Source organism: Chelmon rostratus, chromosome 11, assembly GCF_017976325.1.
Source record: "Chelmon rostratus isolate fCheRos1 chromosome 11, fCheRos1.pri, whole genome shotgun sequence".
Lineage (NCBI taxonomy): Eukaryota > Metazoa > Chordata > Actinopteri > Chaetodontiformes > Chaetodontidae > Chelmon > Chelmon rostratus.
Window position 1 is genome coordinate 105600 of NC_055668.1, and position 23241 is coordinate 128840.

The window sequence follows — 23241 nt, forward strand, 5'->3', positions numbered from 1 at the left end:
GGCTACAATGTATTGTGGAGACATTATAGCTACATATGCACATCTTTGTTTCTTTCAGAATAGTTGCAATGCCCCTATTCTCTCAGAATTTAGTAACAGATTATAACCAAAATTAGGACACGGCACTCTTAAATACTCAGTTCTGATTGGTCAGTTACTAAAAATTAGGGGTGTTTATCTCTTGAGAGACCAGTGGTCCCCTTTTTATCACCGTGGACAGGTCAAAACAATTTTACCGCGGCCGGGATGGGAGGGGGTGTATGTAGATTGTTTATATTGTAAATATAATAATAAACGTAAATCCACTGTGTACTCGTATGCAACCTTATTAGCAGCTTCGTCGTAACATTGCGCTAACAACATTGTCTTTTAATCCAGGCTGCTTGGTCCCCAAGTAGCAAAGCAGTTTTGAAGGCTTCATTGCCTCATCGCCTTGGTGTGTGGGAATCACCTGTCGCGACAAATCCATATTTCAAGTAGGACTCCTGGTATTGTTTGTTAAAAGCTTTCTTTTTACAACTTAGAAGTTGGAGACTCTTCTTCTGTCTCTTCACTAGGCCTTTCCCCCTTCACAAAGAAACTTTCCAAAGACGTCTGTTTTTTACTAATTTTGCTGGCTTGTGGGATAAATTTGAGCTCTCAAGTGACTGAGATGTAACCGAGAGAATCCCGTCATTTTTCAAAATAAGAGATATTTCAAAATAAAAGATCGTTCAGACTCAGATAATAAACAAAGCGGAAACAATGAATTGTTTCTTGTGCGGCCCGGTACCAACTGATCCACAGACTGGTACTGGCCTGCGGCCCGGGGGTTGGGGACCACTACATTATAATGTACCGAGCGCAATAACAAATTGCCAGCTGATTTGGGTGGCAAAATATGGTGCATTTTTTTGGACATTATTTTTAATTTGTTTGGAGAGGACAGAACACTTAACATGTGGCTGGAGAATGTCCCCAGTAAAAAAGGAAAGTAAAGAACAACACTGGACGGAGAGCGGACACGCAGACAGACACGAAAAAAACACCACGAAAAACACAGCCTGGGCATTCAACGTTCAACTGGTTAGTGGAGAAAAATGGAAACAGACTTTAAAATGTATGACACTGAATGCCTAAATCAGCTGCTGCGGGTCTTTTATCCATCAGTACAATATAATAGCGGGAAACCATACTCGTGAGCTATGTCTCTCTTAAGTCTGGGATATCCCGTCACTTCTCCAAATTATATATATTATGCTAAATAACTGTAAAGAAATATGTTCTCCCTCCTGCTGTCAAGCACACAGTGAGAGGCAGTTGGTATGCAACATACTTTACTCTCAGTGCGGCTGCATAGTGAGAGCAGTGACAGAAGAGACAGACTTTTGAATGAATTAAATCTGTTTTAATAATTATTTATTGTCACATTACTGAACGCTTTAATAGTAAGCCATGTTCTAAGTGGGATAATGTAGAGTGAGCAGGTTCCTATGGAGAAATAAACCCTGACAGGATGAAGCCTGAAGTGAAACAATCACTGCCCAAAAGAATGAAGCACATCTCAGAGATGAAGGGGAAAGACAGGCAGACATCAGGAAGCCTGGACAGAGCAAACCAGTTTTTTAACAGGTTTAGCTCACCTCCTGCCACCTCTCAGACGCCCCCCTGCCACGCCCCTTCCTCTTCACCTTATACACCACTGACTTTAAGTATAACTCTGAGTCATGTCACCTGCAGAAGTTCTCTGCTGACTCAGCTGTATAAAAGAGGGAGAGGAGGGGGGAGTACAGGACACTGATAGACAACTTTGTCGAGTGGTCCGAACAAAACCACCTGAGGCTGAACATCAGCAAGACCAGAGAGATGGTGATTGACTTCAGGAGGAGGAAGACACAGTCACTACGGATCAGAGGGGAGGTGGTGGAGGAGGTGGAGGACTACAAATACCTTGGAGTGGTGTTCGACAACAGACTGGACTGGAAATCCAACACAGAGACTGTGTACAAGAAGGAGATGAGCAGACTCTACTTCCTGAGGAAACTGAGATCCTTCAACATGTGCAGCAAAATGTTGGAGATCTTATTAGTCTGTTGTTGCCAGCGGCATCTTTTTTGCTGTTGTATGTTGGGGCAGCAGCATCAGAGCCAGCGACACCAACAGACTTGATACGACCATCAAGAAGGCTGGCTCTGTACTTGGACTCAGACTTGAGTCTTTTGAGACTGTGTTGGAGAGGAGGACGCTGAATAAACTGTTATCCATCATGGACAATTATCAGCACCCTCTCCATCACACAGTGGACAGACAGCGGAGCACCTTCTCCCACAGGAGAGGGTGCACTGCAATTTCCCAGACTGGGATAAATAAAGTATATCTATCTATCTATCTGTGGAGTTATGTACTTAACAAAAAAAGGTGAAATAACTGAAAACATGTTTTATATTCTAGTTTCTTCAAAATAGCCACCCTTTGCTCTGATTACTGGTTTGCACACTCTTGGGATTCTCTCGATGAACTTCTTGAGGCAGTCACCTGAAATGGTTTTCCAACAGTCTTGAAGGAGTTCCCAGAGGTGTTTAGCACTTGTTGGCCCCTTTGCCTTCACTCTGCCGTCCAGCTCACCCCAAACCATCTCGATTGGGTTCAGGTCCGGTGACAGTGGAGGCCAGGTCATCTGCCGCAGCACTCAATCACTCTCCTTCTTGGTCAAATAGCCCTTACACAGCCTGGAGGTGTGTTTGGGGTCATTGTCCTGTTGAAAACTAAATGATCGTCCAACTAAATGCAAACCAGATGGGATGGCATGTCGCTGCAGGCTGCTGTGGTAGCTATGCTGGTTCAGTGTGCCTTCAATTTTGAATAAATCCCCAACAGTGTCACCAGCAAAACACCCCCACACCATCACACCTTCTCCTCCATTCTTCACAGTGGGACCCAGGTATGTGGAATCCATCCGTTCACTTTTTCTGCATCTCACGAAGACACAGCAGTTGGAACCAAAGATCTCAAATTTGGACTCATCAGACCAAAGCACAGATTTCCACTGGTCTAATGTCCATTCCTTGTGTTTCTTGGCCCAAACAAATCTCTTCTGCTTGTTGTCCCTTCATTTGACCATGAAGGCCTGATTTGCGCAGTCTCCTCTTAACAGTTCTTCTAGAGATGGGTCTGCTGCTAGAACTCTGTGTGACATTCATCTGGTCTCTGATCCGAGCTGCTGTTGTGAACTGAACTTATCCTCAGAAGCAGAGGTGACTCCTGGTCTTCCTTTCCTGGGTCGGCCCTCATGTGTGCCAGTTTCGTTGTAGCGCTTGATGGGTTTTTGCGACTCCACTTGGGGACACATTTAAAGTTTTTGCAATTTTCCGGACTGACTGACCTTCATTTCTTAAAGTAATGATGGCCACTCGTTTTTCTTTAGTTAGCTGATTGGTTCTTGCCATAAAATGATTTTTAACAGTTGTCTGATAGGGCTGTCGGCTGTGTATTAACCTGACTTCTGCACAACACAACTGATGGTCCCAACCCCATTGATAAAGCAAGAAATTCCACTAATTAACCCTTATAAGGGGCACCTGTGAAGTGAAAACCATTTCAGGTGACTACCTTTTGAAGCTCATCAAGAGAATGCCAAGAGTGTGCAAAGCAGTAATCAGAGCAAAGGGTGGCTATTTTGAAGAAACTGAAATATAAACATGTTTTCAGTTATTTCACCATTTTTTGTTAAGTACATAACTCCACATGTGTTCATTCATAGTTTTAATGCCTTCAGTGAGAATCTACTATGTAAATAGCCATGAAAATAAAGAAAACGCATTGAATGAGAAGGTGTGTCCAAACTTTTGGCCTGTACTGTACATTATATGTGACAGAGCTGGAACATTGGCTTCTTTGGAGCCTTTGAAGACAGTGACAATCGTCATAATGATAGATAGACAGAAAATATATAGCTTAGGGCATACAGGGCCAAGAGTGCATGTCCAGCACTGCAGAGACAGAGGAACTGAAATCCAAAAGCAGCACCATATTTTGGTAATATGTGTATTATTGGCTCACTTGTTGCTTTACCTTTTGTTTCCTTTGTGTAAAGTCTGTGAAATTTTGCAGAATTTTTGGCAGTATATTTTTATGTTAATTTTACTTTACTTAATTTCTCTGCTGCAATATATATATTTTTGCATATTTTTTCTTTCAGATAGACCTTTGTATAAAATGTACATGTATATAGTCAGCTTTTATTTTGTATTTTGTATTTCTCTATTTCCGTTGCTATTTTTTTCCAACTGCCATTACCTGCTGCCTGTAATACCCAAATTTCCCTGGCTGGGAATTAATAAAGTCTAACTTATCTTATCTCTTCTCAGGTATTAGTATTCCTTTGAGGTTAGTGGGAGGCCAGGAGGACTTTGAGGGGCGTGTTGAGGTGTACCATGATGGCAGGTGGGGAACCATTTGCAATGACGAGTGGGATGACGCTGATGCTGAGGTGGTTTGCCGACAGTTGAACCTGGGGTAAGAAACTACTACTGCTACTGCTCCACAATGTCAGGCTAAAACTCCCAGCTGTGGCACCTTTTTGGTATCTCTTCTGATTTAAAACCTTCTCAGTTTAAAAGATTACAGAAGTACCAAGGCATGTGCACAGTTTGGCCACCTACAGATGGGAAGGTGAGAATCATTAACTTAATGTATCAATATCAATATACAGTATAAAACCATCCATTACTTTTAGCTGCTTATCCTTTGAAGAGTTGCGTGGGGCAGGAACCAATCCCACCTGACGGTGGGCCATGCCACCCATATAATATCAATATATTGATCCTCTAATACAGTTGTCGGCAACCCGCGGCTCTAGAGCCGCATGCGGCTCTTTAGCGCTGCCCTAGTGGCTCCCTGGAGCTTTTTCAAAAATGTTTGAAAATGGAAAAAGATGGGGGAGGGAAATATATTTTTTGTTTTAATATGGTTTCTGTAGGAGGACAAACACAACACAAACATTCTTAACGTTTTCCAATGCTGTAAAAATGTGTAGAATAAATATTAAATTTCAACATTTCTGTCAACGAAGATGTGCGTCATAGCCTGCGACACACGTTTCTATCAGCAGGGCGGGATGCCAGGCAGGTGGCTGTTGTAAACAAACCGGATCAACATACCTGTGCGAGCAGATATTCTCAAAAATGAACTACATCAAATCAAAATATCGCACCCGCCTCACAGATGAGAGCTTGCAGTCCTGCGTCAAGATTTAAGTTACATCTTACGTGCCCGATGTTGAGAAGCTGACCAGTGAAAAACAGAAGTCACTTTAAACGGGTAAGAACACAATCCTGTCATAGGCACTTATTTGGTAACAAAGTGTCTGTTTTTATAAAGTGATTTATGATTTTTGTCAGTATATATTTGGAATGACACTTAGGGATATTATTGTGTTCTGTTGCTCAGGTCCGAGGATAGCTGCGTTGGTTGCGTGTCAAAAGAGAAGAGGATGCTGCTGCGTTTCACCCTTGCACTGACTTGCTTGGCATTTGCACAGAAATCAAACTTAAACTGTATTAATTTGATTTTATATACTTTATCTTTTCAAAAGGCAGCTGTTTTATTTTTATAAATGCAGGCTGCGTTTTATTGCATTCTGTTTGTTGCCCAGATAAGGGGCACGTTATGCACGTTCCACTTTGATGTTGTTTTTTCGAATCCTCAAAATAAAAATCTGATTTCTTTATTGCATTTCTTTAATTTCATCAAAGCAATGAAACATAATTCATTAATATTGTAATGAAGTTAAACTTGAGGCGGCATCGTAGTCACGTGGTGCGTCATTCTCTACAGGATGCACTGCAGGGAAAATAAACATTTAATCATGAAGGCTCATTATGTATTTGTAGCCAACTTAGTCATTTTGATAGTCGGCTAATATAGATACATATAGCATGTGTTGCCTTCATTATAAGGCTTATATAAGGCTTTTAATTTTTTGCGGCTCCAGACATATTAGTTTTTTGTTTTTTTGGTCCAATATGGCTCTTTCAACATTTTGGGTTGCCGACCCCTGCTCTAATAAAACTACACAGATCACTGTACAAAGTGATGAAAAGAATATATTTTTTATTATATATTATATTTGGTCCATATCATTGATAATTCTGGCAAGGTTTGGCAAGGTTTTTGCTATTGGCCGCTGCTATTGGTCAAAAATCAGCGGCCAGTAAATCACAGCGGCATGACATGACACCTGTCAATCACTTACAAGAACGAAATGAATGAAAGCGGACTGTACGTGATGGGGCTGTACAAAATAAGCCCATTTAGAGATATTCTATGTTTTTCTTTTGACATATTGGTGCTGTTGCTACTTTTGGTTTCACCTAAACTCAAAACAATCTGTTGTAAGTTATTTAAAACATAATTGTCTCATCTTTTGTGTGCTAGCTTGGGAGGGCTGAGCCCTGTTAGCCCATTCATACCAGCCATCCCTGCTGATATTACTGGGGCCATCCCTCAGTCATGGTGTCTGCAATTACCTAATGACACCTCCTCTTTGGGGCTAACTACAGATGAAAGGCACTTCTTGTTAGCTGGTTTCACAGCTACTAAACGGATCATAGCTTGTTCCTGGAAAGCACCCTATGCTCTGTCAGTGAAGACATGGCTGTTTTCTCACACGGATATTGCACAGTTGGAGCTTGCTACACCATGATGACATAATGCCAAAATGCTAAATATTATTTGTTAGTCAAAGCTACTTGAAAAAAGTAATGTTTTCATATAAATATTATTATTATCTGGCTATGTTGTCATATATTTGCTTGCTTGCGTATTTTTTTAGAATATTATACATATATACTATATGCACATTCTCAACCAGGTCTCATGCCAAAGGGTCTAATATACCCGTCAATCCACTAGAGCAGGGGTGAGAAACCTTTTTTCTATCAAGGGCCATTACAGTTTTATGACATGCTGAATCATTTAACACATATATCACACGAACCTCTGCAATGGCTGGAACTGCCTCTCTTTGGTGAGGTGTCTGATGTCAGATGGTATTGATGATGATGCAGCTGGTTTTCCAGGTTTGGGTCAGTCAGTCTTGAGCAGAAGACACTTTGCAAGAGTCAGATTGGAAAAGAGTTGCTCACAGTAGTAGATTGTTGCTTTGTAGCTCAGTGATTTCATGTTGGTTGTCAGGCACAGGTTCCACATCAAGTGGCATAGCAAATATGTTACATTTCTTTTGTTTACTTTTCATGTCCTGAAACCTCTCACCAACGGTTAAAGGACTTTTGCACACTCACCAGCATATTCAGATAGTCAGTCATAGTGTTGTGGAGGGAAATGACACAGATGACAGGGTGTAGCAGAGGCAGCCAGAGTGGCACTTTATTCAATGAGCTAGCACATACAGATCTTCAACAGAAAAGTTCTGTCCTACCTTGTCTACATTCAGTTATATACTTTTGCAGACATGGTTGGCCAACACCCACTCATTTTGGAAAGATGCCCAACCAGGGATATTTATCATTCTCAATATTACAATGGCTCACAGTAGTTAATCTTAGGTCATGTTCCTTACATGGTGCTTTCATTGCGAACGTCACATTACCATGACTGAGCTTTTCAGTTATTTATCCATGACCTGAGCATTCACAGGACACACAATATTAAGTATCCTATTATTGTAAAGGTATCAGAGACTTTCACAGGATAGGGTGTGCCAGTAACTTTCCAGAATTATGAGTGCATAGTACATGAGCAAATTCTACCACACTAGCAGGCTTTTGTTCTTGCAAACTACAAAAATACACACTGTTACCCTTTTGAAGTTTAATTCGCCTATACATAATGATGAGAAAAGAGCTGGGAAGCTGGCTGGAGCTTGAAGATCAATGTACAAAGGTACTTGATAATGTCCATCATTGTTATGTCTCGTCGGGTCCGTTGAGGTGTTGTTCACTGCTGTCTGGTCTGCATTTGGGTCCAGTACTTTGAGCCTTTGCCAGCATTACAGTACAATCTGACCAAGAATGTACTCAGCCGACTCGAATCACCTAAAAAACACCTTGTCAGCTAAAGGGAGCCTCCTCCACCAACACGAGGATCAGCTCCGGAGCAAGGCCTTGGCGTAAAAGATCTCTCGGATCGCCAGCTGGATCTGCAGAATACGGTAATGCATCAAATACTCCAACTTACCGAGCAGATTCATCGTCTGACGACCCACATGGCCAGCCCTCATCAGCCCGATGCCACAGAGTCTCCTGTCATACCACCTGCCGCCATGCCTCCCGTTGCCACCTCCGGACAAATACTCCGGCGACTCTGGCGACTGCAGATCATTCCTGGTCCAGTGTGAGTTCCATTTCAAGCATTTTCCGGGTGCATATGACACTGAGCAAGCAAAGGTGGCATTCATGATCTCCCATCTCACAGGACGGGCAGCTACGTGGGCGACCGCCGAATGGGCCAGAGAATCGACAATCTGCCTTGACGCTATGGTATTTTCTAAGACTCTCTCAAATATTTTTGATCATGATTCCCCAGCTAGAGAAGCCTCCAGGTTACTGAAACAGGGCAGCCGCAGGGTAGTCGATTATGCAATCGACTTCCACCAACTCGCAGCAGACAGTGGGTGGAATGGACCTGCGCTGAACGACGCCTTCGTTGAAGGGCTCTCTGAGGAATTAAAAGACCTGATGGCTCCACTGGATCTACCCACGGACTTGGAGGCCATCATAAACACAGCGATCAGAATCGACACCAGACTCGAGGAACGGGAGAGGGATCGACGTAAGGAGACCGCTCGCCACTGGAGCAAAAGATGCCCCGCTGTGACAGCCGAGCACCACAATCATCTTCATCACTCTTCAGCTCTCCCCGGTCCAACATCGCCCCCTCCTGCTTCAGAGGAACCCATGCAGATCGGCCGGACCAAGCTCAACCTGGAAGAAAGACGCCGCCGCATTCAGGAAAAAGCCTGCTTCTACTGTGGAGAGCAGGGGCATAAAGTGGCGGAGTGTCAGCTAAAAGGGGAGGCTCACCAACCAAGAGGGGGGCGTTGGTGAGCCGAAAAATGGAAGATCGAAACCCTCCTCGCATTTTGACCAAGGTGACACTTCTTCTAAGCAACCACTTGGTGGAGCTAGAGGCTTTGATTGATTCCGGTGCAGATGATAACTTCATGGATTTGAAACTCGCTCGCACTCAATAAGTAGGTGTTAAAAAATTAGAGTGTCTAATGAACGCTAGTGCTCTAAATAGACAGTTCATTTTCCAAGTCACTCATTGTACTGAACCTTGTGAACTGACTGTGGGGGCTAGAAAGCCCGAATATGTGACTTTTCACCTGTTCAACTCAGCTCAGTATGATATCATTCTGGGGTATCCATGGCTCACCTCTCCTAAAGTTGTTTTTCAGTGGTCGCCTGAAGCTGATAAAGCCTTCCAGCGCCTGAGGACAGCCTTCACCACGGCGCTGGTGCTCACAGTTCCGGACCCACAAAGGCAATTCATGGTGGAGTTGGATGCCTCGAACGGCATTATGATGTAGGCAACCGAGAGTTGTTAGCTGTTAAAATGGCCATGGAGGAATGGAGACATTGGCTGGAGGGTGCGAGCAGCCTTTCCTGGTCTGGACCGATGACAAAAAATTGGAGTATATTAAAAAAGCCAAAAGACTAAATGCTCGACAAGCTAGGTGGGCTTTGTTTTTCAGTCGGTTCAGGTTCACAGTGTCATTCAGACCCGGGTCACAAAACACCAAGCTGGACACGCTATCTCGACTTTATGAACCTGAGCCAAGGAGCACGAACCCATCCTACCATGGAACTGTGTGGTAGGAGGAGTCTCCTGGCAAATAGAAAAGGATGTGCAGCAAGCCAGTAAGGGGGTGAAATCACCTGCCGAATGTCCCAGTGACCGGTTGTTCGTACCGGATCAACTGCGGCCTGAAGTTATTCAGTGGGCACACACAGACGCTGGCAGAAATTGGCAAGCTGCTCGCCTCGAGGGAATGTGCAGGGCTGCCAGCACTCAGACTCAAGTGATTTGTGAGCTCAATCGCAAACTGGATGCAAATTCTGAGCACATTCGCCGGACGGATACCAACTTGGCGAAGCAGTCAGCTTGTCTTGGCTTACCCTCAATTCAACGCCGCCTTTGGCCCCTCACCCCCCTCCTTCCCTCGTGTAGTAGTCTCGTAGTAGGCCAAGGGTTGAGGACGGTGCCCTGTAGGACCTGCAGCCCTCCCCCGGGCGACATCAAAATCATTAACTCCCCAGGTCTATGAGAATCATTCCCACATTCCACGTCTCGAAAATTAAGCCAGTCCAGGAGAGCTCGATGACCCCCACAGCCAAACCACCTCCACCTCCACGCATGTTGGATGGAGGACCGGTCTATACGGTGAAGAAGATTCTTGCTGCACGCAGACAAGGGCGGGGGGTACAGTATTTGGTGGACTGGGAGCGGTACGGGCCGGAAGAGAGTTCATGGCAACCTGCCCGATTCATTATTGATAAGACTCTGATCAGGGACTTTAAAAGACAACACCCAGAGGAGCCTGGGCCGTCAGGTGCCGGCCATAGAGGGGGGGGTACTGTTATGTATCGTCGGGTCTGTTGAGGTGTTGTTCACTGCTATCTGGTCTGTGTCTTGCACTTCCTGTCTTATTGTGAAAATTAATTCTTCTCTCATTTCAGGCCCTTGACTTCCCGGTGTTTCCCGCGTGTCTGATTGTCTACCCCGCCCTGATTGTCTCCACCTGTTCCTTGTTACCTTGTGTATATATTGTCTGCGTTTCCCCTGTCCTGTGCCAGATTGTCTCATGCCAACCCTGTGTTACACGTCAGTCCAGCGTTTTGTCCTTGTGATCCCTGCATTTAGTAAGAGTCTAGTGTTTGATTATCACAGAAAATATCCCTAGCGCTTTTGGTAGTACTTTTGTTTTTTTGTTGTACTTTGCATTTTTGAGCATTCTTCATTTCTATTTTTGTGAGATAATTTTTGTGTTTTCTAATAAATAGGTCTGAAGCCTTTTTGTTTTGAGAAAGGTGTCTGAGTCGTGCATTTGGGTCCAGTACTTTGAGCCTTTGCCAGCATCACAATCATGAAGGCCAAATCACACAGAGACACTCACTATCACTGAGTTTTCGTCAAAAGTTTACAAAAGTAAAACTGCTCATTGTGCAGAATGATTGTATTATCATACACATTGTCAGATGTCCAATCACCAATCTCCTGCACTCTGCTGTAGTCCTGGAAAATGTATTTGATCCTAAATCCTGTATCCTAATCCAAGTAGGAGAAATCAATAGGCAATATTTTATCTTACATTCCATTCTATTATAAGCCTCTTGACCTGATATTACCCCAGTTTTTTATGAATCAACCCAAGCAAAAACACAATTCTGGATATATTCTCCTGCTGTCTTTACATTATTGTAGCACAAGGTCAATTACACCCAAAACATGTCTATGGTATATTTCTGTTATTAATGAGGGTGAATGCTATTATTTTAGCCTATGTGCACTGTATATCCAGTTTTCAGTACAATATTTAACTTTACATGTTGTTGCACCTGATGTTTTTACTCAGCACTGTACTCAACAATAGATTTTGCAATAGAAAAACATAAAATCATAGTGTATATGTACATATGTTCAGATGCCAAATGTAGTTCTTTGAGTGGTGTTTGTTTTTCCTAACCAACAGGGGCCTGGCCAAGGCATGGACATGGGCCCACTTCAGCCAGGGTTTTGGGCCCATCTTGCTGGATTGGGTTCAGTGTAAAGGCAATGAACTGTCTCTGGAGGAGTGCCCTCATAACAAGTGGGAACAGCACGGCTGTGACCACATGGAAGTCGCAGGTGTGTCGTGCAACCCATACACAGGTCAGAGCCAAGGAAGGAAAGACGTGTTAACTCACATGCTCATACAGCCCTAATTCCAATTATGTGTAAAAAACTGCTCTGTAAAACATACATGAATGCAATCATTTGCAAATGAACTGTGTTTACCAACAATGATTTTACAAAGTGTTGCCGAACTCATATAATAATATCCTTTATACAATCATGTGTTTCACATAGTGGTGAACTTTATCCCATCCTTGCTTGTGAATGGCTGCTCCTTTTGAGGATGCCCCTTTCATACCCAATCATGATCCTGTCACCTGTTACCAATTAACCTGTTAACCTGTGGAATGTTTTAGACAGTTCTTTTTTAAGTATTCCTCAACTGTTGTTCCCTTTCTTTTGTTGTCCCTCTCTCAACTTGTTTGAAACATGTTGCTGGCATCAAATTCACAAAAGTAGGTGGATAAGTTAAGTTGATGAGGTAATCATTAAATATATTTTCTTTCTACCGTTTTTTTAATTTTTGTATTTGTCAAAAATCACATTTTATTTTACTTTTTTTTACATTGCTCCCCAACTTTTTGTAATCTGCGTATTAGATGACATGGTAATCATTGTTGTGGAAAACAGTATAATATTCCAAAGAAGAGAAGATTCTAAATAGCAGAATTTCTACTGTAGTTACAATGGCTTGAAAAAGTATTCATAGCCCTTCAACTTTTACACATTTTGTCACGTTCCGACTGTAGCCGGTCTGGCCTACCACTCTTGTCTCACTGCGATAAATCTCTGCGTTGTGTTGTGCAAATGGATGAGACGGGGACCATAACTGTTTTGCCACTGGAGCAGGATTTATTTCAGGCCAGCTGTGCAAAATGAAATAAAAATAAGTACAGCAACTCTTCTGGGTTTCTACATGCACACCTCTAAAAGAAAGAGGAGAAACACGGCAAACTGCATGAGAAACAACACACATGCTCTTCTCTTAGCCTAGCTTAAAGATCGGTAAACTAGCATGTGAATACCGCTACTGTACGTTACATGGTGCCTCAAAAAAGTCAACACAAAGCACACCTTATGTTCATATGATACATGTGAACCCAACAACACAAATTTCAACAACTTCGGAGTGTTTTTAACTGTACTTGAGCTCTGAGAACCAGAGCGACTAAATGAAGTTACCTCTCCTCAGCGGAGTCTCACGCCGTCTGAGGAGAGTAGCGCGAAATTACAGGAAGTGCCGTCCTTACAGGAAGTCACCAAAATAAAACGAATTTCAAAATAAAATACCAATATACGTCAAATAAATAATCCAACATGAAAACGATATGACAAAATGAAAATAAATACTAAGGATGGACTTTTGGTGAATTATAACTGTGATGCATGAACACACCTGTTACATCCACCCCTCCTAACTTCACCAAAATCCAGACTGTACATGTGAGTGTTTCAAAAAAAACAGACAAGTCACACACTCTGTGAAACCTGACGGAAGTAGTTAAAAAGCTCTGAGCTTTACCTTCTATGAGAAACCCACAAAATAGGTTCAGAAAGAACATAAGGGTGATCAAGCCTTAGTCTCTCCAAGGTCGATATGATGCCGTGTACACCATACAAACTCTCCGTCACCTTAAACTTTGCAAAACATACTGCACACAAAATTATTACAGTAGTGACGTTGTCCATTTTACACAACACATTCACTTATCTGGACACCCTAATGCACTAAAACAAACTCAAGAGTGACTGAGATCTCCTGCTGAATGAACTTGCCATATCTTTGAAATCAAAAGGCTTTTGAACCATGGACTCAATAAGACGATTGACCTTTCTACTGACTCTGCCAACCCGTGTCCTGACTACATGTTCCTTAGGTGCTGATAGGTTAACTTGTGTGCCTCTGTCATGAACAGCATCTACTGGAGGCACCTGTGAGTCTGTAGAAAGCACTGGGCCTGCCTGAAGTAACCCTGACTCTATGTCACAGTCAGTGTCTGGATCAGACTTGGTGTCTGTGTCTACTGGGAGCACGTCTAAAGAATGTGGGAAGTCTGAATCAGGTTCTGCAGCTAGACTGTTAATGTCACTGTCTCTATTGGAGTCTTTGCCATCAGGTGCACACTGGATCAACTCATCTGCAGACAGCTCCTCATGATCCAACTCTGCAGCATCCTGACTGGACTGGTCCAGTTCTGACTGCCCTTCACTCAGGCTGACCTGACTCTCGACGTCTGCTGATTCACTCATCACCCATGCACTTGTCCTCTCCTCTGAGTTCTCCTCCTCCAAAGAATCCAGGGAATTTGTCACACTTGATCCATCCTCATTCTCAGTGGCACACAGTTCTCTTTCAGTCGCCACCACAGGTAAGAAACTGATGTTTAGGACTAAGTTGCGGTGCACTACTTTTGTTTTGCCCTTGTTGTCCTCCAGCCTGTATGTGTGAGTCTGCAGATTTCTGTCTTTAACTGTGTACACCGTTGAATCCCACTTATCAGCTAACTTTTTCTTTCCCTTTTCACCTTTGTTTGCGATGAGTACTCGGTCTCCAATGCTCAGGTGAGTACCTTTTACTTTTTTGTTGTACTCTCTTGCTTGTTTGTCTTGTTCTTTGACAGCATGTGTCTGAGCGATCCTGGCTGCTTCATTAAGATGTGACATCAGAGTTTTCACATAGCTTTTGTGATCGACAACCACAGGATCGTGAAGCACCTGTTTAAACATCACATCCACGGGGAGCCTTGGAATACGACCAAACATGAGCTGGAAAGGAGCATATCCGGTGGTTTCATGTACTGTTGCATTATACGCAAACGTCAAAGTCTGTACTTGTTGTGTCCATTTGTGTTTCTCCCTGAGGGGCAACGATCTGAGCATGCTGCCTAATGTTCTGTTAAAGCGCTCTGTTCCTCCATTTCCCATGGGGTGATAAGCCGTAGTGTGTGACTTTGAGACTCCTGACAGTCTGAGCAGTTCAGCTATGAGCTCACTCTCAAAGTTCGCCCCCTGATCGGAGTGGATCCGTTCTGGGAACCCATACACACAGAAGACGTGGTCCCACAGCTTTTTAGCTACTTGCTTGGCGGTCTGGTTTGTGCATGGAAAGGCATGGGCTAGCTTTGTAAAATGATCTGTCAGGACAAGAACATCGACTGCGCGCTGCTTACTGTCTTCTGCACTCCAAAAGTCCAAACATACGAGCTCCATGGGGAAAGAGGTTCTGATGCTTTCAAGTGGTGCTCTAGCAGAAGGGTCTGGTGTTTTTGCTAGAATACATCTGTGACAGCACTTGACATAATCTCTTACATCAGACTCCATCTTGGGCCAAAAAAAACGTTGTCTTGCCAGGTGTGTAGTTCTTGCCTGCCCCTGGTGTCCAGCGATGTCATGGATACCATGCATCGCTTTCTTCTTGAGAGTCTCTGGCAAGATAAACTGATGCCTCTTTTGTTTACTGAGGGGATCTTTAGTCACACGGTACAGGACACCGTTCTGAATGTGAAGTCTGTCCCACTGTTTGAGTAACCCTACAGCTTTTGAGTCAAGGCCTGCTCTTTCACGCCTGGATGGTCGCCTTTTTCGAATGACAAACGGCACAAGCTTTGAGATGGTGGCGTCAAGCTCTTGGCTTCGCTGGAGTTCATCCAAGGTGAAGACAGGAAGTGAATCTTGGCCTTGTGTCAAAAGATCCTGCACAGACTGAAACAGCTCCACAGCTCTAATCTCAGCAGCTGAGTCCCATTGGTCATGAGCATCCAAAAGAGCCCTGACAGCCACAGTGTCACAGGAGTGTCTAGTTGGACTAACCTGAGATGATGGGCTGGTACGGGATGGTTTCTTTACCCGATGACACTGGACCTTTAAACGGAAGGTGTCCTGAATACCATCATAGCTGACATCCTGGGCCTCAGCAAGCAGTTGGTTGTAGTGCTCTGTGATGAGCTGATGACTGACTGTCGTCGCAAAGGGATCTCTGCTGAGAGCATCAGCAACTGTGTTCTTTGAACCAGGTATGTGTTTCAGGTCAAATGTGTAAGGAGCAAGCTTGGACACCCAACGCTGCTCACAAGCATCGAGCTTCGGCTTTGTCATGATATAAGTGAGTGGGTTGTTATCTGTCCATACTGTAAATGAATGACCCCTCAGCCAATGGCTAAATTTCTCACACACACTCCACTTCAAGGCTAAAAATTCTAGCCGGTGAGCTGGGTACCTTTTCTGAGAACTGCTCAAGGTCTTACTGGCAAATGCTATGGGGCGGGCTTTCTCTTGTCCAGCTGGTACTTGTGACAATACAGCACCGAGCCCATCTAGCGAGGCGTCAATGGACAGGATCAGGGGCAGCGTGAAATCTGGATGTGTGAGGACGACACAGTTCAAAAGACAATCTTTGAGCTTAGACAGAGCCGCATCACACTCACTGGACCAATCTGAGGGTTTGAGCTTCCTGATTGAGCCAACATTTGCTTTTGAATGGACCTTTCCTCTTTTCTTTTGTCCAGCAGTGAGAGCAAAGAGTGGCTTTGCTATGGCAGAGCAACTTGGAATGAAGTGTTGGTAGTAGAATACCATTCCGAGGAAAGACTTTATCCTTTTCACTGATGGGGTGCAGCCATCTTCTTCCATCAGATCACTTTTGGACATTTTTGTGATTACATCAACTTTTGATGGATCCACAGCCACTCCATTGCCATCTATGATGTGACCAAGAAACTTGACTGAAGATCGCATCAAGTGACACTTTTTAGGACTCAGCTTAAGGTTGTGAAGTCGCAGCCGCTGAAACACAACCTCAAGCCTCTCCAAAGCTTCCTCTTCTGTCGAAGCAAACACAAGCAAATCATCGAGATAGCATAACAGGCTGCTAAAGTTCAAGTCACCAAATATGCTGAGCATCATGCGCATAAATGAGGCAGGGCTATTGCACAAACCTTGTGGCATTCTGTTATATTCATACAAACCCACAGGGGTTGTGAATGCAGTGTACTTCTTGTCTCCCTCCGCCCTTGGGATGTTATAAAACCCAGAGGTCAGGTCCATGGTGCTGAAGTAAGTGTTTCCTCCCAGCGCAGCGAGGCAGTCCGACTGATGTGGCAGTGGGTGCGCATCTTTGAATGTGCGAGCATTCAGCCACCTAAAGTCAGTGCATAGTCTTAAGCTGCCGTCCTTTTTCCACACCAGGACCAGAGGAGATGCATATTCACTCACTGATTTCCGGATTATTTCTTGCTCCTCCATCTCAGACAGGACCTGCCGCAATTTCTGGTAGTGCGCTGGTGGCACGCGGCGGTAAGGAAGGCGAAAAGGTCTCTCATCGGTAAGTCTGATGTGGTGGGTAAAACCTTTCGCCTCACCACAATCCAACGTGTGTTTTGAGAAGATGTCATTGTACTTTTCGAGCAGCTCAACTAACTTCTTTTTCCCTTCATCACCAGCGTGACACAGGTCGATGTCAATGTTGCTGAGACCGACTTGTTGCAACCGCTGTTTCAGATCTGTGAGCTTGACATAGTCATGACTGTTCTCTGTTTCAGCTTTTTCAGGCTGGCTGGAACCCTGGAAAACTTCAAAGTCTTCTACAGCTAAACAGGGAGACACATCTGTCAGCTTACTGTTTCTCTTGAGGGTTATTGGCTTGTTGGACAGGTTAGTCACTTTCATGGGAACCCATCTGTCTCCCCAAAGTGGCGTAATGACACGGCCAACCATGATGTTGCGTGGCATGGTCTTTGATGAGGTGGGTTCGACAATGACTGTACTTCCTGGTGACATAGGGACATTGTACGGTAGCTTACCCCACACAAGATGTGCCGATCTTTTCCGGGAGCTCCTCACCTCTCCACCTGGATGAGTTTGCCATGAGGTCAAGAAACTGCTCACACTCAGGAAGAAGATTGCCACTGGAGACGAGACGCCAATAGTCATTGGTTATTTTCAGCTGATGCATGAGAAACCTGATAACATTTGTGCCTAAGATTAAATCATCACGTTGGCCTGGCACAACAAGAACAGGAACAACACAGGTCTCTCCATACACTTTCATCTCAACTTCATACATGCACTTGGGCTTGCTGAGTTTTCCACCACAGCCCACAAGAACAATCTCTTCAGTCAGAGGAATAGAATTTGATAGAACATTGTCACTTAACATCTTTAGTTCTGCTTGCTCGCTCAGTGTGCAGGCCATGGAACCAGAGTCCAGCATCCCCTTTATGTGTGACTTGTTGTTGATGCTGACAGAGGTGTAAAACAGTTCATCAAAAGGACCCATTCTCTGTGTATTCTGAACTATCACCTTTGCATTGACTGGAGCAGCTGCGCATACTTTAATATAATGCTGTTCAATGTCGTCTTTACTGAGGGCTTCTTCTCTAGTGTCCACATGCCCCCTCTCCCAATGCGGACCACTCAGTTTAAAGGCTGGGAGTTTTGTGGCTGAGGGACAAACTGACTTTGAGCAGGCAGGCGACGAGGGCAGTTTCTTTTGATGTGATTTGGCTCAAAACATGACAGACACAAGCGTTCCTGCCTGCAGTGTGCAAGGGTGGAGTGCTTGAGAGACTGACAGACTCTACAGGATCTTTGGTGAGTTTGTGCTGGATGGATTGGTTTGTCTGTGGCCAGGACATTTTGTGATAAAGCACGATCAAAGAGACCAATCAGTGTTCTCAAGCAACTGTCATTACAGGGGGATTTGACTGCTGGGTTATCCTCAACCTGCACAGGGGACTCTCTGGGTTGACATGTTGGTGTTAAGTTATCAGGTGCAGGAGTCTGGATGTTAACTGTGACAAGTGCAGGCTGCTTTGACTTGGAGAGCTTCTGTCCTCTGGCCTCGATCTGATATTGATCTGTCTGCTCTTGAATATCACTAACAGTCCACTTGTCTGGTGTTTTAAACCTGAAGACTGCTGCGAGTGAGGGATCTGGACAGTATTTAACAAACATCATAGCAGCTTCTTGACAGGGGTTGTCTAAATGTCGACCCAGCCTTTTCAAACCTTCTTCGGCTGCATCAACTGCCTTGTTTAGCCGAACCCAATACTCTAGAGGAGTTTCTCCTGCTGTCGGGACTGTACCGTAGAAGTCTGCCATGGGCATACATGAATAACTCACCTCACCAAAATGTTGACTGAGAATGTTGTAGATTACTTCTGGGCTCTCTTGTGGCTTCAGTGAAGGACTGCTCCTTAGAGTGATTCTTACAATGTCTTTGGCTTTTCCCATTAACTTAGACATTATCTCAGAATGTTGATCTGTTACGGGTATGGCTCGTTTCTTGAAGTAGGTTTTCATCAATTCTTCCCACTCGCACATTGTGATCTTGTCTGACCCATCTCCTCTGAAGACTGGGGGGCTCTTTCACATCTGACTGTAGGACCAACTTGGCACCGGTCAGGTTAAGGTAAGTAGAGTCACTAGGCAACTGGCTGACATTGCTCTGAGCTTGTACACCACTTTCTCTACATTCTTCCTTTAACTGATCCCTTATAGTTTGTCCCACCTGCTGTGCAATGTGTATTATTAAGTCATTTAAAGCCGGGTCAGTTGTAGCGGAGTTGTCAGGGAGTGTGTTACTGTGCTGGAGACTAGCAGCTGTACAGTCATGAATGCGAGTAGAACAGAAAGCTGGAGAGCCTGCAACATTTACATGTCTAACTGGGGTGGCAGGCAGCCTACCTCTCCCAAAACCGAGACTGAAACTGTTAAGCTGACCTTTATCATCCATTTTTCCAGAAAAGACATATAAAGTTCAGTTTTAACCACTTGAATAACTTAAATATACAGAAAAAAAACTTTGGCCTTTAAACTCACCTCAAGGACATAAAATGTTTAACAATAGAAGAATAACCTTTTTTTCTTAGTTTTTTAAAACCATGTTAATAAAAATCTTAACATTAACATGTGAGACAAAGCAACCTCTGGTGACCAAGCTGATGTTGATCCACAGCTCCAGGAACCACGATGACGACGAACCAGCCTGGAGTGGAGCGGATCCAGGTCACGGCACCACTGTAGCCGGTCTGGCCTACCACTCTTGTCTCACTGCGATAAATCTCTGCGTTGTGTTGTGCAAATGGATGAGACGGGGACCATAGCTGTTTTGCCACTGGAGCAGGATTTATTTCAGGCCAGCTGTGCAAAATGAAATAAAAATAAGTACAGCAACTCTTCTGGGTTTCTACATGCACACCTCTCTCCTCAGCGGAGTCTCACGCCGTCTGAGCTAATGCATGTTTTTATAAATTCATATAATTCATTCAACCTAACATTTGGAAACACAAATACATTTTTACACTCAACAGTGGCAATTTTTATGTTTTATAATGAACATTATAACATCAATGACAAACCATGAGCTCACATACCTGTGCAAAATGAAATAAAAATAAGTACAGCAACTCTTCTGGGTTTCTACATGCACACCTCTAAAAGAAAGAGGAGAAACACGGCAAACTGCATGAGAAACAACACACATGCTCTTCTCTTAGCCTAGCTTAAAGATCGGTAAACTAGCATGTGAATACCGCTACTGTACGTTACATGGTGCCTCAAAAAAGTCAACACAAAGCACACCTTATGTTCATATGATACATGTGAACCCAACAACACAAATTTCAACAACTTCGGAGTGTTTTTAACTGTACTTGAGCTCTGAGAACCAGAGCGACTAAATGAAGTTACCTCTCCTCAGCGGAGTCTCACGCCGTCTGAGGAGAGTAGCGCGAAATTACAGGAAGTGCCGTCCTTACAGGAAGTCACCAAAATAAAACGAATTTCAAAATAAAATACCAATATACGTCAAATAAATAATCCAACATGAAAACGATATGACAAAATGAAAATAAATACTAAGGATGGACTTTTGGTGAATTATAACTGTGATGCATGAACACACCTGTTACACGACCACAAACATAAATATATTTTATTGCCATTTTATGTGAAAGACCAACACAAAGCAGCACACAATTGTGAAGTAGAAGGAAAATTCTACATGATTTTCAAATTTTTGTTGAAAACAAACTGAAAAGTGTGGCGAGCAAAAGTATTCAGCCCCCCTGTGTCAATACTTGGTGGAACCACCTCTCGCTGCAATTACAGCAGCAGGTCTTTTGGTGTATGTCTCTACCAGCTCTGCGCATTTAGAGACCAAAATTTTTGCCCATTCTTCTTTGCAAAACAACTCAAGCTCAGTCAACATTTTGGTCAACATTTGATCATTCAGCAATCATCAGGCAACTTCTGAAGGCAACTGGTTGCACTCAGAGAAAAAGGGTGCTGAATCCTTTTGCACACCACACTTTTCAGTTTTTTATTTGTAAAAAAAAATTGAAAATCATCTATAATTTTCCTTCTACTTTACAATTGTGTGCCGCTTCGTGTTGGTCTTTCACATAGAATGGCAATAAAATGTATTTATGTTTGTGGAAGGAACGTGACAAAATGTGGAAAAGTTCAGGGATATGAATACTTTTTCAAGCCACAACATATAAGCAGGAAACCTCTAATAACAGATACCACTGTGATTTCTAGGAGTGCTAAATCAAAGGCAATTGGACTTGCTATATAGTTTTGAAGACATTTCATCTCCTATCTGAATACCTGTTTTGACTGACTGGTGGGGATTCCTGGGCACTTAATCTCTGTAGGTTAAGTCTTATCTCTTCATTTACACATTGAGAGTTGCTGATGTCACATGCGGGTTGTTAGGTAACATGGCTGTCATGAAACAGTCAGATGACTTTGGATGTGGAAGGGTGTTAAAAACTAGCTGGAAGGAGATTTCCGGATTGCCCTGCAACACACTGTTCACACATACAATCATAAAAATGCAGACTCCCTTTGCCTCTCCTGAGCCTGAAGCTTACAGCATGTTTAGCGTCAATAACATAATTTACATACCAGATGTGATTTATTATTTTCTCCCATTACCACTGTATGGGAGCACAGCAAAATAATTAGTGTGCTGAGAAATGTGTTTGTATGTTTCTACACACACTTTTTCTCATTTAAGTCATGGTAGCTTGTTCAAGTTCTATTTGAAAACTGGCAGCAACAATCAGTTTTTCCTGTGGAGTAGAGGAGAAAACTTGAGTCTAATTTCTTCCTCTTTTTTTGGAGGTTCAATTCACATCTGTCTGTCTGTAGTTCTAAGTGCTTTACAAAGGCAACTGGACTTGCGTGAGGTTGTAGAAGATGTTTCACGACTGGGAATGCACAGTCTTTGGCACTGGAACCACACAGGAAGTTTTCCACAGGGCAGGAACTCTCTCCAGGCAGAGGCTCAAGTTGAAGATGTGCTGAACAACTCCATGGAGCTGATCTACACAATCCCTGAGCAGTCTGGAGCTGATGCCATCAGGGCCAGTAGCCTTCCTTATCTTCGTCCTCTTGAGCTCCTTCCTCATTTGATCAGCTGTTATGTAGAGGCCGGGTGGGGGACAGGGGGTGGCTCCTGTTGGGTGAGGAGGGGTGCTGGGTCTGAAGTCTGTGATTTGAATTGGAGGGGGGTGAAGTGGTGTGAAGACGGAGCTGCTGGTGTCAGGGATGCACTGGGGGGAAGGGAGGGGATGCTGGGAGGTAACTCCGTCTGGTCTGGGCTCAGGTGGATGGGGGAGGGAATGGGGATAGAATCAAACCTGTTAAAAAACAGGTTCAGCTCATTTGCCCATTCTCGGTCTCCAGATTCTGGGTTTTCAGGCCCCTCCAAACCTCTCTCGCCTTGTTCCCCTGCAGGCGCTCCTCCAGCTTCCTCCTATAGCTCTCTTTGCCTTTCCTGATCCTGCTTTTCAGCTCCCTCTGCACCCTCTTCAACTCAGTTCTGTCCCCAGACTTAAAAACCAGTTTCTTCTCATTCAGTATGGTTTTCAGATCAGGGGACACCCAGGGTTTGTTATTTGGGAAACCTTTCTGGTTGGCACAGTGACGTCCACACAAAAGTTAATGTAGTCCGAGATGCATGTTGTCAAACTGTCAATGTCCTCCCCGGGTCGGTGGTGTCAAAACAGTCCCTCAGTGTCATACTGGACTCATCTGACCATGTCTTCACATACCTAATGGTTGGCCATTGTTTACTCACCAAAGGTATGTAAGTAGGTTGCAGATGAACCAGGTTGTGATCAGATCTGCCCAGTGGGGGGAGGGGTGAAGAGCTGTAAGCATACTTGGTGTTTGCATACAGTAAATCCAGTGTATTATTGTCTCTGGTGTGGCATTTGACATACTGGGTGAAGGTGGGGAGAGTTGAGGACAGGGAACCATGATTTAAATCTCCAGAGATAAGGAGGAGGCTTGGGGGTGCGATGTCTGCAGCTGTGAGATCACATTGTGTAGGAGCACACACGCTGCTCCCACGTCGGCCGAGGGGAGGGGGGGTGTACACAGTTATCGCGATGACAT

At 44.0% G+C, this 23241-nt stretch overlaps 1 protein-coding gene across 1 annotated transcript in view; it reads left to right on the forward strand.

Annotated features, from left to right (window-relative positions):
- Positions 1–23241, forward strand: part of si:ch211-51a6.2 (neurotrypsin) — a 77685-nt gene that overhangs the window by 20341 nt on the left and 34103 nt on the right. The window contains exons 6-7 of the mRNA XM_041946884.1: positions 4347–4494; positions 11693–11871. Coding sequence (XP_041802818.1) covers positions 4347–4494; positions 11693–11871 — 327 coding nt within the window. The remainder of the gene's footprint in view (positions 1–4346; positions 4495–11692; positions 11872–23241) is intronic.